The sequence below is a fragment of the Myotis lucifugus genome, unplaced genomic scaffold, assembly GCF_000147115.1.
Source record: "Myotis lucifugus unplaced genomic scaffold, Myoluc2.0 scaffold_4, whole genome shotgun sequence".
NCBI classification, from domain to species: Eukaryota; Metazoa; Chordata; class Mammalia; order Chiroptera; family Vespertilionidae; genus Myotis; species Myotis lucifugus.
Genome location: NW_005871052.1, coordinates 21,396,918 through 21,416,205, shown reverse-complemented (window position 1 = coordinate 21,416,205; position 19,288 = coordinate 21,396,918). Strand labels below are relative to the sequence as shown.

Sequence of the window (19,288 nt, the reverse complement as noted above, 5' to 3'; positions counted from 1 at the left end):
TCCCTCCTCCGCTCGTTTTGCCACTTCCCTCGGGGTGCCTCGCGCCTAGGGCCGGCGTGCGGCGCGGTGGGCGGCGTGATTTTGCCACTTTGTACCCCCCCCTGCGCCCCCTCGCAGCCGCCCCGCGGGCGCGATTCGGCCCGATTCTCTTTGCCCCTTTCCACCGCGGTTTCATCCCCCATTGGGATAACTTCCCCCCTCCGGGGCCTGGGGGTCCTGGGTAGGGGCCGGGGGAATGTCAAGGGGGGGAAAAAAGGAGACATATGTAATACTCTTTGTAATACTTTAAGAAATAAAAATTATTAAAATATTAAAAAAAAAAAAAAGAAAAATGAAAAAAAAAAAAAAACAATTAGCTCCAGGCAGAAGCAATTAACACATCCTGTTGGAAAACTTCTCACCCGACTTGTGGACCATTGCCTGAGGCTACTCGACTGAATCCCATCAGTCTGCAGGCAGAGGCAGGTCTCTGGAGGCTTTGAGTCTTTGCCTAGTCTAATTAGTCAGAAACAGTTTGACACTGTCCTGCACTAGAGATTGGGAGGCATAGCATATCTACCTAATACACAGTCACAAATCCAAACAGAGAGCCAAAATAGGGAGATAAAAAAACAACCCCCCAAAAGAAAGAATTCTCCAGAAGAGCTAAATGAAATGGAGATAAGAAATTTATCGGACATAGAGCTCAGAATAATGATGGCAAAGATGATCAATGGCATAATAAAAGTTATAATAACTGTGCGGAATGATATAGCACTAATAAAGAACATAGTGGAACGAGAACACAGCAGAATAGGGGAAGCCGAGGATCAGATAAATGAAGTGGAAGATAGGATAGAAAAAAATCATGCAATCAGAGAACTAAAAAGAAAAAAAAATTAAACAACAGTACATCTTAAGGGAGCAGTGGTTAACCATGAAACTTAACAGTATTTGGATAATAAGTTGCCAGAAGGAACGAAAGTGAGCAAGGAATAGAGAACATGTTTGATGAAATAAAGGCAGAGAACTTCCTTAATCTGGTGAAGGAAAAAGAAACACAAGTTCAGAAGGCAGAGAGAGTCCCAAGTAAGAAAAACTCTAACCCAGCCATGCCCAGACGCATCATCAATTAAATGCCAAAAATTAAAGACAAAGAGAGAATCTTAGAGACAGCGAGAGAAAAGCAACATACCTATAAAGGAGCTCCCATAAGACTGACACCTGATTTCTCATAAGAAACTCAATTGATGATGTTTCTCTCTCATTGATGTTTCTATCTCTCTACCCCTCTCCCTTCTCATCTCTCTCTCTCTCTCTCTCTCTCTCTCAAAATCAATTTAAAAATTTTTAAATGTGTATTTAAAAAAGATTAGAGCACAAATAAATGACACAGAGACTAAAAAAAAACAATGCAAAAAAAATCAATGAAACCAAGAACTGGTTCTTTGAAAGGATAAGCAAGATTGATGAACTGTTAGCCAGACTGATCAAGAAACAAAGAGAGCCATAGCTAATCTGGCTCAGTGAATAGAGCATCGGCCTGAGGACTGAAGGGTCCCAGGTTCGATTCTTGTCAAGGGCACATGCCTGGGTTGGGGTTTGATCCCCATTAGTGGGCATGCAGGTGACAACCAATCGATGATTTTCTTTCATCATTGATGTTTCTATATCTCTCCTCCCCTCCTCTCTCTGAAATCAATAAAAATATTTTTTAAACAATTTTTTTAAAGATACAAAGAGAGAGGACCCAAATAAATAAAATCAGAAATGAAAGTTGTGAAATAACAACTGACACCACAGAAATACAAAGGACTGTAAGAATATACTATGAACAACTATATGCCAACAAGCTGGACAATGTGGATGAGATGGACAAATTCCTAGAAAAATACAATCTCCCAAAACTGAATCAAGAAGAATCAGAAAACCTGAATGGGCCAGTAACAACTGATGAAATAGAAGCAGTAATCAAAAAACTCCCAGCAAGCAAAAACCCTGGTCCTGATGGCTTCACAGGGCAGTTTTACCACACAAAGAACTAACACCTGTACTCCTCAAACTATTCCAAAAAATTCAAGAGGAAGGAACACTTTGAAGCTCTTTTTATGAGGGAGGCTAGCATTATCCTAATTCCAGAACCAGAAAAAGACACTACAAAGAGAATTACAGGCTAACATCCCTGATGAACATAGATGCTAAAATCCTCAACAAGCTTGGCCAGCATGGCTCACTGGTTGAGCATTGACCTATGAACCAGGAGGTCATGGTTCAATTCCTGGGCAGGGCACATGCAAGAGTTGTGGGTTCGATCCCCGGAGCGTGCAGAAGGGAGCTGAACAATGATTCTCATTTTGTTGTTGCTGTTGTTGTTGTTAATCTTCACCCAAGGATATTTTTCCTTTAATTTTTAGGGAGATTAGAAGAGAGAGAAACCAATCAATGTGTCAAGAGCATGAGCCCTTGACAAGAGAGAAAATCAATGTGAGAGAAACACATCGACTGATTGCCTCCTGCAAGAGCCCCGACCAGGGCCTGGCCCAGGGAGGAGCCTGCAACCAAGGTACATTCCCTTGACCAGAATCAAACCCAGGACCCTTTGGTCTGCAGTCTGACACTCTATCCACTGAGCCAAACACGCTGGTGCCAATAATTCTCTTTCACCATTGATGGTCCTATCATTCTCTCCTCCCGCCCTTCCTCTCTGAAATCAATAAAAATATTTAAATAATAAAAAAATAAAATCCTCAACAAAATATTAGCAAATCAAATCCATCAATATATTAAAAAGATCATATACCATGACCAAGTGGGGTTTAGTCCATAGATGTAGGCTGGTATAATATTTACAGATCAATAAACGTGATACATCATATAAACAAAGATGCCTTACCTAACTAATGCAGGAAGCTGGTGAAGTCAGACCCAGAGAGGGTCTTCTACTTTCTCAGTAAGGAAAATAACCATAGTAAAAAAGACTAGGTTTCTTTTTCTTTTTTAATATATTTTTATTGATTTCAGATAAGAAAAGAGAAGGAGAGATAGAAACATCAATGATGAGAGAATCATTGATCGGCTGCCTCCTGCATGCCTCCTCCTGGGGATCAAGCCCACAACCCAGGCATGTGCCCTTCACTGGAATCAAACCCTCAGTCTGCAGGCTGATGCTCTATCCACTGAACCAAACCAGCTAGGACTGATTGCTTGTTTCATTAGCAACAAGTTTGTATTCTACCTATTGTGTCTTTAGACTGATATTTCCCAACATGAACAATACTTTTACCTGACAAAGTACTTAAATCCTTTACTACAGAACCAAACTTGATTTCTTATTTTTAATAATCCTCAACTTAGGATATTTTTTCCATTGATTTTTTATTTTTTTTTTTTAGAGAGAGCGTGAAATGAAGGGGGAGAGAGACAGAGAAAAACATCGACATGAGAGAGACATATTGATTGGTTGCCTCCCACACGAGCCTCGACCAGGGACAGAGCCTAGACTAGGAACCAGGGATTGAACCAGCAACCAAGATACGTGCCCTTGACCGAAATCGAACCTGGGACCCTTTAGTCTGCAGGCCATCCACTGAGCCAAACTGGTAAAATGGAGTTTTTGTTTTGTTTTCAGTTATTGGCTAAATGATTATTCATCCCCACTGAAGCACAAATAAGACAAAGAAGGCAAGAATTTGGCCCAAAGACACAAAGTTAAATTGTAAGAAAGAAATCTATTCAGTAGAGGCAATTTTCCAAAGATCAGTTAACATCCTGATAAGAGTTCAAAGTTTACATTCTTCATCAGCCAAGGGCCTACTCTCAGGGAAATTTTTTCACAATTATAAGAGTTATATTGCTCTATAAAAGTACAAGCTAATCAGGTAAACAATGGGAAACACAAGTTTTAGCATGACCTGTGATAATGTCAATTTAAACCCAGAGAATCCAAACACCTCCCTGTACCTTATTTGCCAATCTTCCTTCCAAGTGTTCCAGTTAAACTACTCACATCGGTAAATTTATTCCTCCACTCTTGAAAGGGCTGGGTGGTTAGGAATGAAATGACCAAGTCAAAAAGGTAGAAAAATAGATTCAATGAACATATAAAAAAAATATAAACCAGGAAAACAGTCATTTCATAATTTACTTATTGGTTGATCTATCTATATAAACAGGGAATATGCTAATTAGCCGAGCATCAGGACCGCTCAGGATGAGCTGCATGTGCAGATGGGCGGGAGGGGACTGCGTGCCACCCCCACCCCAACGGCCGTGGGGAGGCTGGGGCTGGGGGCAGGCCAGAGTGGAGACACAACACACAGGAGCACCTGCTCCCACCCCAGCTGACAGAACGCAGTGGCCGGTGCTACTCAGGTCAGGCGCGGGTCCTGGCCCCTGGCGGGGTGCCTCCTCATGCGATTTCAATCACGCGCTGGGCCTCTAGTAACTACATAAGAGCCCTGGTTCTTTATTTGTTTTCCTTAAAACACTCCCCTCCAGTTTTAAATGTATAAAAATGTATTCATCATCAATAATTGTTGGTCAGATGCTAGGCAATATTTAAGAGAGAAAATTCTTACCTCTTTAGCTGATACTGATTTAAGTTCTTCTGGATCCAATATATCTATCCTGAGTTTCTCAAAATTTTTCCGAAATTCAGAATAGATTTGGTCATCCACTTTGGTGAGTTTCAGGAACTGTGGGTCAACTGATGAAATCAGCTGCCAGACAATAAGACAACATACATATGCTAGTCTCTAATTTACTACACTTCTATCCCCCCTTCCTCGAAAAACTTTTCAGGGCAGAAGAGTTCATTAGGAAATATATAAACAGCTTAGGTTCAAAATGAAATCATGACATAGTTTTAAAGTGTCATAATATCCTACAGTCCATTTCACCAATTCAAATGCTTTTGGCCTTGGCACAGCCTGGCTATTGCCCTCTATGGTTCATTCATTCAGTCAACAAACATTTATTAATCGCCTACTATGGGCCCAGCACCCTTTTCTCAGTTAGCAACAGAAATATGGGAAAAGAGGCTCAACTCATCATTGTCAAGACAAAATTCACTTCCACACCCCTGTTCTCTGTGGGTAAGATCTTACAGTAATAAAAATTATCTCCAAAACACAATTGTTTAAATTGCTGAGAATAGTGATTGGCAGAAAAAGAAACAGTACATGTTTAATTCTGCTTAATAATGACGACAGACAACTCACCTTGTAGTAGACTTCAGCATGCTGCATTGCTCTCATGGCCCATGCCATCTCAATATCAGGCTGCAAAGGAGTAAAAAATGCCAGGTCAGGGACATTAAAAATGGCGTCAGAGTAAAGTAGATGCTGCACGAACATGCTCCCAGGGCCAAATGAAAATTACAACTAAAATACAGAAAAAATTCCTGAATAATCACTGGAAGATTCACTAGAGAGAACCCTGATAACCAAAGATGGAAAGTAGAGACTGCATACAGACTGGGAGGAGGGGCAGAGGCGTAAAAGGGCTGGCCAGGTTTCCACAGAGAGCAGCTGAAGTTCTGGAGAGATATCTCAGCTGTGGGGGGATGCCACTGAGAACTCTGAGGTCTGATCCCCAAGCTGGGCCCCCAAGCAGAAAGCACCAGAACTGAGAAGGGTACCCACATAACATCTGGCTTTGAAAAACAGCAGGGTTGCTGTCAGCTAGGGAGAGACAACTGGAAATGCAGGTCCTCTCTAAAAGGGCCAATGCACAAATTTCTTGTGGAGATACTCACCTGTGCTGTGGCAGAGGGAAGGCAGAATGGACTGGAGCTGTGTAAGCAGAAGGCAGGATAGGGGGCTCTGAGGTTAGAGCTCAGAAAGCAGACACCCTGTTTCCTGTGCCGAGTCATTCCCTCATGCTGCAGAGGTCATCTTTCTCACGCACACATTTGCTACACAGGCAACTTTGCCTGGGGGGAAGACAGTTGATCCACCCTATTGGAAAACACCTTGCCCCCCCCCCCCCCCGCAATGCAGAGTTGCTCAGGCCCATTAAGAGACTGAGAATAACAACCTCCAGATAGAAGCAATTGCTCGACCCTGTTGAAAAAAATTTCTTGCCATGCCTGTGGATGATTGCCTGAGGGCAATTTGAGACAAAATCCTATCAGTCTGTAGACAGAGGCAGTCTCTGGAGGCTCTGAGTCTCTGCCTGATCTAATTAGTCAGAAACAGCATTTGACACTGTCCTGCACCAGATATTGAGAGACTTAGCAAATCTACTTAATACAGAGTCACATACCCAAACAAGCAGCAACCTGATTTCTCATCAGAAACCCTATAGGCCAGAAAGGAATGGCATAAAGTACTCAAGGTAATGGAAAGCAAGGCTCTGAAACCAAGATTACTATATCCAGGAAGGCTATTATTCAAAACAGATGGTCAAATAAAGAACTTCCTGGACAAAAAAAAAAAAGGCTAAAGGAGTACATCATCACCAAGCAAGCATTACAAGAAAGGCTCTTGGAGGAACCAAGATGGCGGCATAGGTAAACACCTATACTTGCTGCCTCCCACAACCACATCAAAATTACAACTAAACTATAGAACAACTATCATCCAGAACCGCAGGAAAGCTGGCTGAGTGGAAGTACTACAACTAGAGAAGTAAAGAAAAAAGCGCACTGAGACTGGTAGGAGGTGCGGAGGTGCAGAACCGGCTGGTCCAGCACCCAGGTGTACCGCTTTTTTAATCAGGAGGGAGATCGCCTCTGCAGAGGCCACCTGGAGGAGCAAGGAGTCCCAGCCCCACACCAGACCCCCAGCCCAGGGCTCAAGAGCTGGGGAAAGAAGTCCCTATGGGCAGTAAGAACTACCAACTGTAAAAACAAGTGCAGATTGGGGCTGAGTGACACACAGGCTGCAAGAGACCCAGCTGCTCCTCGTAAAAGGCTGGCACTGTGAACTGAATTTACTAGTATAAGCTCCAGCTTGCTCTGGCTCCAGTACTGGGCGAGGCTCTGGGGGACCCAGACAAATACAGGGAGAAACTGGACTGTCTGGCATTGGGGCAGGAACGTGGGGGTAACTTTCTTTCAGATGGAGGTGCTCTCAGCAGTCATTGTTCACCCAGTACAGGGCTGACTGGCAGACATTTCTGTTCGCTCCACCCTGGGGATTCCTTGAGATCCCGCCCCACCCAATTTACAACCCCACCCAAGCTGTGCTCAGCGGCTTTTGCATATGAATGGCCTGTCCTTTATCAGCCTAAAACCTGTCAAACAAGCTGCAGCTGGGTCAGGGAGCCCCAAAGCTATCAATAAAAAGCCCAAAACCAGCACCAGCCTGCCTTGCTTCACAGGTGGGCCTCGTCTGGACACTTCCAAACCCAATACAAAGAGGAAGAATCTGAAGATCTCTCTGTAGCTCCTGCTGGGTGACCCCAGGCAGTGGCTGACTTTGCACCTCCTTGGAGATCCAAGAGCCAGTGTACCCAGTGGTCAGTGTGAGACCATACCAGATTACAACTCTTCACATCCATAAGTGACACACTCAAGGGACACACTCAGTAAGCACCAAAGTCCTACTGAAGCAAGTCCTGCCCCATAAGGGTGTCTCCTGCACAGAAGCTCTCCCACTTTAGTCATGGCTGGTCCACACAGCCAATTGGCCTGGAGGTCCATTACTCCCAGTGATACCAACAGCAATCAAGGCTCAACTACAACAAGACTATGCACACAGCCCACAAAGGGGTGCACCAAGAGTGTCCACCTCAGGTGATTGGGGAGGTTGAGCCTCTGGGCCCTATAGGACACCTACTACACAAAGCCACTCTATCAACTCAAGGAGACTAGCAGCTACCTAATACATAGAAACAAAAACAGGGAAGCAGCCAAAATGCAGAGACAAAGAAACATGTCACAAATGGAAGAAAGCAAACTACTGGGTATAGAGTTCAAAGCCACAGTTATAAGGTTACTCAAGAATCTTCTAGAAACCTCTGAGGAACTTAGTGAGACCTTCAAGGATCTTAGAATGCCAAACAAAATGGAAAAGGACCAGTCAGAAATTAAGCATACACTGACTGAAATAAAGAATAATAAACAGGGATTCAACAGTAGACTAGAGGATCCCAAGAATCAAGCCAATGATTTGAAATACAAAGAGGCAAAAAACACCCAACCAGAAGAGTAAAAAGAAAAAAGAATCCAAACATACGAAGATAGTGAAAGGAGACTCTGGGACAACTTCAAGTGTACCAACATCCGAATTATGGGGTGCCAGAAGAAGAGAGAGAGCAAGATACTGAAAACCTATTTGAAGAAATAGTGACAGAAAACTTCCCCTACCCGGTGAAAGAAATAGACTTACAAGTCCAGGAAGCACAGAGAACCCCAAACAAGAGGAATATACAAAGAGGACCACACCAAGACACATCATAATTAAAATGCCAAGGGCAAAAGACAAAGAGAGAATCTTAAAAGCAGCAAGAGAAAAACAGTTAGTTACCTACCAGGGAGAACCCGATAGGACTGTCAGCTGATTTCTCAAGAGAAACTTTGCAGGCCAGAAGGGAGTGGCAAGAAATATTCAAAGTGATGAATAGCAAGAACCTACATCCAAGATTACTCTACCCAGCAAAGCTCTCATTTAGAATTGAAGGTCAGATAAAGAGCTTCACAGACAAGAAAAAGCTAAAGGAGTTAATCACCACCAGACCAGTATTATATGAAATACTGAAGGGTATTCTTTAAGAAGAGGAAGAAGAAGAAAAAGATAAAGATAAAAAATTATGAACAAAGTGATAATAAATACATATCTATTAACAAGTGAATCTAAAAATCAAATGAATGAAAAATCTGATGAAAAGAATAAACTGGTGAATTGAATAGACTCATGGGCATGGAAATGGAACAGACTGACGATTCTCAGAGGGAAGGGGGTGTTGGGGGTGCGGGAAGAGATTAGACAAAGATCTTATATGCATGTATGCAGTACCTATGGACACAGAAAATAAGGTGGCAAGGACCTGGGGTGGGGTGGGAACCGGGTGGTGGGGAGCTATGGGGGGAAAAATGAGGGACATCTGTAATAATCTCAACAATAAAGATTTAAAAAATAAAATAAATAGCTATAATTCCCTATAGACAGTCTAAAATGTAAAACCATTAAACATGTCAATTCTTTAAAAAAAAAAAAAAGAAAGAAAGAAAAAGAAAGAAAGGCTCTTTAAAGGGACTGCTGCAATGAGAAGAAGAAATACAGAGAGAAACCTAGGCATACAAAATTAAATGGCAATAAATAAGTACTTATCAGTAATGACCTTAAATGTAAATGGATTAAATGCTCCAATCAAATGACATAGGGTAGCTGAATGGATACAAAAACATGACCCAACTATATGCTGTCTACAAGAGACCCACCTCAGAACAAAAAACACACACAGGATGAGAGTGAAGGGTGGAAAAGAATTTTCCATACAAATGGAAAAGAAAAAAAGCTGAGGTAACAATACTCATATCCAACAAAATAGACTTCAAAATGAAGGCCATTACAGGACACAACAAAGGTCACTACATAATACTAAAGAGATTGATCCAACAAGAGGATATAAACCTGGTAAACATATATGCACCCAATATAGGAGCAACTAAATATATAAAACAACTTCTACAGGCCTTTGAGAGATTGACAATAAAGTCATAGTAGGGGACTAACCCTGCTGACTTTACTGGATAGATCTTCCAGACAAAAAATCAACAAGGAAACAGTGACTCTAAAGAAGCGGTCGCCAACCTTTTGGACCTCACGGACCACTAGTGGTCCGCAGACCACCGGCTGGTGACCGCTGCTCTAAAAGACACACTGGATCAGATGGATTTAGTTGACATTTACAGAACATTTCACCCCAAAGCTGCAGAATATATACACTTCTAAGTGCACATGGATCATTCACAAAAATAGACCACATATCAGGACTCAAAACAAGTCTCTACAAGTTCAAGATTAAATCATATCACGCTTCTTCTCAGATCACAATGGAATGAAATTAGAAATCAACTACAGTAGAAACACCCAGAAACATTCAAACACATGGAGACTAAATAACATGTTATTAAACAATGAATGAGTTACCAACAAGATCAAGGAAAATATCAAAAACTTCCTGGAAACAAATGAAAATGAACAAACAACAACCCAAAATCTCTGGGACAAAGTAAAAGCAGTCCTGAGAGGAAAGTTCATAGCACTACAGGCCTACTTCAAAAACAACAAGAAATATCAACAATAAACTATTTAACCCTACAACTTAGAGAAGTAGAAAGAGAACAGCAAGAAAAGCCCAGTGTAAGTAGAAGGAAGGAAATAATAAAGATCAGAACAGAAATAAATGACATACAGACTAAAAAAAAAAATACAAAAAAATTAATGAAACCAAGAGCTGGTTCTCTGACAGGATAAACAAAATTGATGAACCGTTAGCCAGATTCATCAAGAAACAAAAGAGAGGAGAGAATCGAAGATGGCGGCATAGGTAAACACCGGAGATTGCTGCCGTAAACAACCACTTCAAAAATACAACTAAAAGTCGGAGCGGACATCAACCAGAACCACGGGAAGGCTGGCTGAGGAGAGTCTCTTCAACTAGAAGCAAAAACAACAGCATTCCGACGCTCAGAGTAGGCGTAGTGTGGAAAATTTAAAGGTACGGTGGTGCGGTGGTGAGGTGGTGCGCGCACAAAGCGGGCTGGCGGCTGAGGGCGCGGTTGTCGTTTTCAATCAGGAGTGAGTCTCAGACTCTGGGCTACAGATCCGGGCGAGTCTCTAGGGACCCAGACTCAAACGGGAGAAGCGGGACTGTCTGGCTACGGCCCCTCCGAGGTTTGCAGCGGTTACGGGGACAGAGAGGCAGAGCCCCTGGGGACAGACTGAGAGCAGTCATAGCGGCTCCCTCCCCCCGCCCTGTTGAGCCCGCCCCGCCCAAGCCCTGCGCACAGCCATTTGCCGATCGCCTCAGGCAAAGGCTGGATTAGCGCCTCCCCAGAAGACAGACGTTTTCCGCACAGCTGATTCCTACAGCCAGTCGGCCTGGTGGTCAAATCCCTCTAGTGTTAACTACAACAATTAAGGCTTGGCTAGAACAAGACTGCGCACAGAGACCACAAGGGGGTGCACCAAGAAAGCATAAAAGATGCGGAGACAAAAAAACATGACAGAAATGGAGGATATGGAGCTAAGAATCGCAATTTTGAGGGCTTGCCATAAATTTGTGCAGAGCCTCACGAAAACTAATGAGACCCTCGATGCTACGATAAAGAAATTAGAAAGTAAGCATACACGGACTGAAATAAAGAATATTATACCCAATAGCAGACCAGAGGAGCTCAAGAATCAAACCAAAGATTCGACAAAAAACACCCAATTGGAAAAGCAAAATGAAAAAAGAATCCGAAAGTGTGAAGATAGTGTAAGGAGCCTCTGGGACAGCTTTAAGCGGACTAATATCAGAATTATTGGAGTGCCAGAAGATGAGAGACAGCAAGATATTGAAAACCTATTTCAAGAAATAATGGCAGAAAACTTCCCCCACCTGGAGAAAGAAATGGACTTACAGGTTCAAGAAGCGCAGAGAACCCCAAACAAAAGGAATCCAAAGAGGACCACACCAAGACACATCATCATTAAAATGCCAAGAGCAAAAGACAAAGAGAAAATCTTAAAAGCAGCAAGAGAAAGAGGCTCAATTACCTACAAGGGAATACCCATACGACTGTCAGCTGATTTCTCAACAGAAACTTTGCAGGCCAGAAGGGAATGGCAAGAAATATTCAAAGTGCTGAATACCAAGAACCTACAACCAAGATTACTTTATCCAGCAAAGCTATCATTCAGAATTGAAGGTCAGATAAAGAGCTTCACAGATAAGGAAAAGCTAAAGGAGTTCACCACCGCCAAACCAGTATTATATGAAATGCTGAAAGGTATCCTTTAAGAAGAGGAAGAAGAAGAAAAAGGTAAAGATACAAATTATGAACAACAAATATGCATCTATCAACAAATGAATCTAAGAATCAAGTGAATAAATAACCTGATGTACAGAATAAACTGGTGATTATAATAGAATCAGGGACATAGAAAGGGAATGGACTGACTATTCTTGGGGGGAAAAGGGGTGTGGGAGATGCGGGAAGTGACTGGACAAAAATCATGCACCTATGGATGAACACAGTGGTTGGGGAGTGAGGGTGGAGGGTGGGGTGGGAGCTGGAAGGAGGGGAGTTATGGGGGGAAAAAAGAGGAACAAATGTAATAATCTGAACAATAAAGATTTAAAAAAAAACTTTATTTATGGACACTGAAATATGAATTATGTATTTTCACCTGTCATTAAATATAATTATTCTTAAAAAAAAAAAAAAAGAAACAAAAGAGAGAGGACCCAAATACATAAAATCAGAAACGAAAGTGGAGAAGTAACCACTAACAACACAGAAATACAAAGGACTGTAAGAATACACTATGAACAACTATATGCCAACAAGCTCGATAATGTGTATGAAATGGATTAATTCCTAGGAAAATACAATCTCGCAAAATTGAATCAGGAAGAATCAGAAAACCTGAATAGGACAATAACAACTGATGAAATAGAAGCAGTAATAAAAAAACTCCCAGCAAGCCAAAGCCCTGGTCCTGATGGCTTCACAGGGCAGTTTTACCATACATTCAAAGAAGAACTAACACCTATACTCCTCAAACTATTCCAAAAAATTCAAGAGGAAGGAACACTTCCAAGCTCTTTCTATGAAGCCAGCATTACCCTAATTCCAAAACCAGATAAAGACACTACAAAGGAAGAGAATTACAGGCTAATATCTTTGATGAACATAGATGCTAAAATCCTCAACACAATATTAGGAAATCAGATCCAGCAATATATTAAAAAGATCATATACCATCACCAAGTGGGATTTATTCCAGAGATGCAAGGCTGGTGCAATATTTGCAAATCAAAAAATGTGATATAGCACATAAACAAATTGGAAGCCAAAAATCACATGATCATATCAATATTGCAGAAAAAGCATTTGACAAAATCCAACACCCATTTTTGATAAAAACTCTCAGCAAAGTGGGAATAGAGGGAGCATATCTCAACATGATAAAGGCCATATATGACACACCTACAGCGAATCATACTCAATGGGCAAAACTAAAACACTTCCCCTGAGAACAGGAACAAGACAGGGATGCCCGCTTTCACCACTCTTGTTCAACATAGTCCTGGAAGTCCTAACCACAATGATCAGACAAAAAGAAGAAATAAAAGGCATCCAAATTGGAAAGGATGAAGTAAAACTCTCATTCGCAGATGACACGATATTGTACATAGAAAACCATAAATACTCTACCAAAACACTACTAGATTTAATAAATGAAATTGGCAATGTAGCAGGATACAAAATCAATAACCAAAAATTGATGGCTTTTTTATACACCAATAATGACTTCTCAGAAAGAGAAACTAAACAAGAAATCCCATTTACCACTATAACAAAAAAGATTAAAATACTTAGGAATAAACTTAACCAAGAAGGCAAAAGACCTGTATTTGGAAAACTACAGAACGTTGAAAAAAGAGATAGATATAAACAAGTGGAAGAATATACCGTGTTCATGGATTGGTAGAATCAACATCATTAAAATGTCCATATTACCCAAAGCAAACTACAGATCAATGCAATCCCTATTAAAATATCAACAGCATATTTCATAGATGTAGAACAAATACTCCAAAAATTTATATGGAACCAAAAAGACCTCCGAATAGCCACAGCAATCTTGAGAAAGAGGAACAAAGTTGGAGTAATCACAATACCAGATTTCAATTTATACTAAAAAGCCACCATAATCAAAACAGCCTGGTACTAGCACAAGAACAGGCATATATGTCAATGGAAAAGTACAGAGACCCCAGAAATCGACCCAAGCTACTATGCTCAATTAATATTTGACAAAGGAGGCAAGAGCATACAATGGAGTTAAGATAGTCTCTTCAATAAATGGTGTTGGGAAAACTGGACAGATACATGCAAAAAAATGAAACTAGACCACCAACTTACACCATACACAGAAATAAACTCAAAATGGATAAAGGACTTAAATCTAAGTTGTGAAACCATAAAAATCCTAGAAGAAACCATAGGCAGCAAAATCTCAGACATCTCTCGTAGCAATATGTTTATGGATACATCTCCTAGGGCAGGGGTGGGCAACCCCTGGCACACGAGCCAAACATGGCATGCCAGTAACTTTTGCTGGCATGCGAAACCCTCTCTTATTATCTTCCATTTACAATTTTTTCCTTAGTATCGACTTTTTTATTTTTCAGATAAATTCAGTGTAGGTGCATCTTAGATAAATAAATAATTTTACATAACAAGTTATCTTAAAGACCATAGACATGGATTGACGAGAGGAGAAGAGCAATTTCGATAGTGTCAAAAACGAACTATTGAGGACTTGGAATACCATTCCAGAAAATTTTTTCTGTTTAAAAAACTTTGCAACAGCGTTACTCTCCATGTTTTCATCCACATACGCTTGTGAATCTTTGTTCTCAGTGATGAATTTTGTTAAGTCTCATAATAGGAGAAAGAGAACAGCAAGCGAACAGTAAGTAGACGGATGAAAGTAGTAGCTCGTGCATATCTCTGAAGGTCACGAAATATAAACCTGATGTCAAATCTCTGTCATCAGTGATGCAGCAGCAAAAGTCCCACTGATAATATCAAACGGAGTCATAAAGTGTTCTGTCGGACTATCATGTACATGTATACATTAAAAAATAAATGTATTTTTCATTATCATATACTGTGTTTTTGTCGCTCAAATGAATTTTATTATTTCTTCAAGGTTCTTCACATACGTACACCTTAAGAGATATCAAGTAGGCGTAACATGTTCTCAAAAAATTAGGGTTGGCACGCAGAAGAATTTTGAGTCAGAGATTTTGCTGGTTTTGGCACGCACTCACAAAAAGGTTGCCCACCCCTGTCCTAGGGCAAAGAACTCAGGAAAAAATAAACAAATGGTACTACATGAAAATAAAAAGCTTCTGCACCTCAAAAGAAACCATCAACAAAACGAAAATGGAGCCCACTCTATGGGAGAATATATTTGGTACTGATACATCTGATAAAGGGTTAATATCCAAAATATATAAGGAACTCATAAAAGTTAACAGAAGGAAGACAAACAATCCAATTTAAAAAATGGGCAAAGGACCTAAATAGGCACTTCTCCAAAGAGGACATACAGATGGCCAAGAGACATATGAAAAAATGCTTAAAATCACTGATAATCCGAGAGATGCAAATTAAAAGGACAATGAGGTACCTGTCAGAATGGCTACCATCAACAAATCAACAAATGACAAGTGCTGGCGAAGATGTGGAGAATAAGGAACCCTAATACACTGCTGGTGGGAGTGTAACCATTATGGAAAACAGTATGGTGTTTCCTCAAAAAATTAAGGACTTGTATGCATGCATACAAAGCATAACCAATGGACATAAGACACCGGGGGGTAGGGGAGGCCGGGGGAATGTCAAGGGGGGGATAAAAGGAGACATATGTAATACTCTTTGTAATACTTTAAGCAATAAAAGAAAATTTAAAAAAAATTAAATTTGGATCTGCCATTTGACCCAGTGATCCCACTTCTAGGAATATATCCTAAGAAACCTGAAACACTGAATGAAAAAGAATGTATACACGGCCTATGTTCATAGTAGCACAATTTACAATAGCTAAGATCTGGAAACAGCCTAAGGGCCCATAGTAAATGAGTGGATAAAAACCTGGGGTACATCTGTATCTTGGAATACTATGCAGCAGTAAAAAAGGACAAATTTCTCCCCAGCTGGTTTGGCTCAGTGGATAGAGTGTCAGCCTGCAGACTGAAGGATTCCAGGTTTGATTCCAGTCAAGAGCACATGCCCAGGTTGCGGGCTCCATCCCCAGTAGAAGGCGTGCAGGAGGCAGCCAATCAATGATTCTCTCTCATCATTGATGTTTTCTATCTCTCCCTCCCTCTCCCTTCCTCTCTGAAATCAATAAAAAAATATATATTTTAAAAAAAAGAAACTAGAAAACAGTCACAAGGGAGATGCTACTTAAAAATAAATCTTAAAAAAAAGAGAATCTCTTACCCTTTGAGACAGCATGGAGGAACCTGGAGAGAATCATGCTACATGAAATAAATCAGTCAGAGAAAGACAAGAATCACATGATCACACTCATATGTGGAATCTAAGTAACAAAATAAACTGATGAAGAGAATGCATCCAGAGACATGGAAGCATGGAACAGAATGTGGAATCGAAGGAAGGTGGGGTGGGTGGGTGGGTGGGTGGGAAGTAATCAACCAAGGACCTTATATACATATATGCTTGACCCATGGACACAGACAATGGGGCCCTGAGGGCCTGGGGGAGGGGGGTAGCTACAAGGAGTCAATGTGGGGAAAAGGGGGACATATGTAATACTTTCAACAATAAACAATTGCCCTAACCGATTTGGCTCAGTGGATAGAGCATCAGCCTGCGGACTCAAGGGTCCCAGGTTCAATTCCAGTCAAGGGCATATGTACCTTGGTTGCGGGCACATCCCCAGTGGGGAGTGTGCAGGAGGCAGTTGATCGATGTTTCTCTCTCGTCGATGTGTCTAACTCTCTATCCCTCTCCCTTCCTCTCTGTAAAAAAATCAATAAAATATATTTTTTTAAAAAACAATAATTATTTTTTAAAAAATAAAAATAAAAAAAACTACCCATGCCTGGACACCCCTTGAAATGCAAAAAAAAGAAAGGGGGAAAAAAAGCCAAGTCAGAAATCTCCCAATCCTGCCACTAGAGAACAAATTAAGGAAGCCTTTGTATGCTCAGGAGATCTACCAAACCTGCTGTTACTGTCGAAGGATAAAAACTGGACTAATGGGTTTGGGCAATAAAATAATTCTCCTGTCCTTATGACAAACAAAAAGCTACCTACACAGTCTAATAAATAGAATGAGCCAGGGACTATCTTTTCCTGGAAGCTAATGAAAGTGCTAGAAACTAAATAAAACAGTAGATAACATTCTCAAGACTGAGTTAGGCCCTATTTAGAGTGTTGTCTCCAATAGCCAAGGTTGTGGCTTAGATCTCTGGTTAGGGCATATATAAGAATCAACCAATGAATGCAAAAATAAGTGAAACAACAAATTGGGTGCTCTCTAAAACCAATCAGTAAATTAAAAACATTTTTAAAAGATTGAATTGAATCATTGCAAAACTGAAATAATAAATACACATATACAACTGAACTCTTGAAACAACAAAATAATGGAAGTGAAATTACTCTTCACTTTTAAGAGTGTGGCATTTCATAATCATCACTTGTTTATCTGATAGCCAATTTCCCACCATATAACACTTAGAAATGAAACAGTATCATGAAGCAGGTTAATTTATAAATACCCTTTACCAAGCACCCACCACCTGTTCCATTAGAACAGCGGTTCTCAACCTGTGGGTCACGACCCCTTTGGGGGTCGAACGACCCTTTCACAGGGGTCGCCTAAGACCATCGGAAAACACATATATAATTACATATTGTTTTTGTGATTAATCACTATGCTTTAATTATGTTCAATTTGTAACAATGAAAATACATCCTGCATACCAGATATTTAATTACAATTCGTAACAGTAGCAAAATTACAGTTATGAAGTAGCAACGAAAATAATTTTATGGTTGGGTCACCACAACATGAGGAACTGTATTAAAGGGTCACGGCATTAGGAAGGTTGAGAACCACTGCATTAGAATCTCCCACTCAAACTGGAGGGATCTATTTCACTGACCCCAGAAGAAGCCCTTTGCAGTTTTACCTCCAGGCTCTTTGACTAATTCATGTCCTTTGTCCACCTACACTTTGAGGATTCAATTTGAGATCCACTATCACAGTGAAGTCTTCATCTACTGTCTAGGTTCTGTATGTTTATTCTTAAACTAAACTGTTTTGTATCTTATGCCCTGATCCACTCACCTAGCCTACATCACATTCTTATTTGAGTGTTACTACTGTTCTCATATCCTTGTGTTTTGTATCTCAAATACATCATGGGCCCTAGCCAATCTGTCTCAGTGGCTTAGAGCCTCCGCCTGTGGACTGAAGGGTCTCAGGTTCGATTCCAGTCAAGGGCACATACCTCAGTTGCAGACTTGATCCCCGCCCCGGTCTGGATGCATGCCGGAGGCAACCAATGGATGTGTCTCTCTCATATAGATGTTTCTGTCTCTCCCTCCTTTCCACTCTTGGGTGAGGATTAACAACAACAACAAAACAAAAATATCCTTGGGTGAGGATTAACAACAACAAAACAAAATAAAACAAAACCTCAAATACATCATGTGCTTCCTCCTTAAGAATCTAAACAAGACACACCATAAGCCACTGCAACTTTACTGCACAATGGAATCACTCAAGGGCCTTTAAAAATATGGATACCCGGCTCTCAGCTCCAGATATTCTGATTTAATTGATATGGATTGCGCTCTGGACATCAGTATATTTAAATGCTTCACGCGGGATTCTAATTTGCAGGGAACTACTTCCATTGGTATTAGTCCTCCGTTTGTGGACCAAAAGGATTAGAATGAGCTGAAAGGTGCGATTTTGTAGCAGACATGGTCTACATAAGATATCAGGGCAGGGGGTTACAATTTCGTGGCAGTCCCTGCAGCCATCACAGACTAGGTGAATTGGAGCTGTGTCTGAGTCATACTCACGTCGTTGCCGTAAGACTCAGCTGGGAGAGAAAGAGCATGTGCCACTGATACCAGTTCCCCGGAAACCTGGGAAGAAAAAAAGGAGGAGGAGAGGAGGAGTTCAAAACTAGAGCCAGCTCGACTTCCCCATTCACCCGACCCCAGAGCAGTGCCTCACCGGCTTTTCAGTTTCACCAGTCGCCTCCATGTTGCAGCTAACAAAGCGCTGCTCCACTTCCCGGAAATGACTTTACGTGAGTGAGCTCTTTCCGTTGTCGTTGGGAAGGGAGGGCCGGGCTAGAAAGGCTTTCACTTGCCTGCGCCTGCGCCTGCGCCTGCGCCTGCGCGCACCCTCCCTCGCCTGGAGGCGGTAGTCCCTGGCCCCTCCTCAAAAGTGCTGCACTGTTGCTTGTCTGGGCTGCTAGAGGGATCTGAGGTGCTTAAATGCTCAGTAATATCTGTGATCATGGGGAAAACCTGAGTTAAAATAATGCAGCTTTCGGTCCCATTGCACTGAATATTGGCAGAGAA

General features: G+C 41.3%; 1 protein-coding gene across 1 annotated transcript in view; it reads right to left on the bottom strand.

Moving 5' to 3' along the window:
* PBDC1 (polysaccharide biosynthesis domain containing 1) overlaps positions 1–19,047 on the bottom strand; it is a 27,163-nt gene extending 8,116 nt beyond the window's left edge. The window contains exons 1-4 of the mRNA XM_006082949.2: positions 18,936–19,047; positions 18,779–18,844; positions 5,199–5,258; positions 4,557–4,697 (exon numbers count right to left, since the gene is read on the bottom strand). Of these exons, the coding sequence (XP_006083011.1) occupies positions 4,557–4,697; positions 5,199–5,258; positions 18,779–18,844; positions 18,936–18,965 (297 nt within the window). The 5' untranslated portion in view covers positions 18,966–19,047. The remainder of the gene's footprint in view (positions 1–4,556; positions 4,698–5,198; positions 5,259–18,778; positions 18,845–18,935) is intronic.
* Between the last annotated feature and the right edge of the window lie 241 nt (positions 19,048–19,288).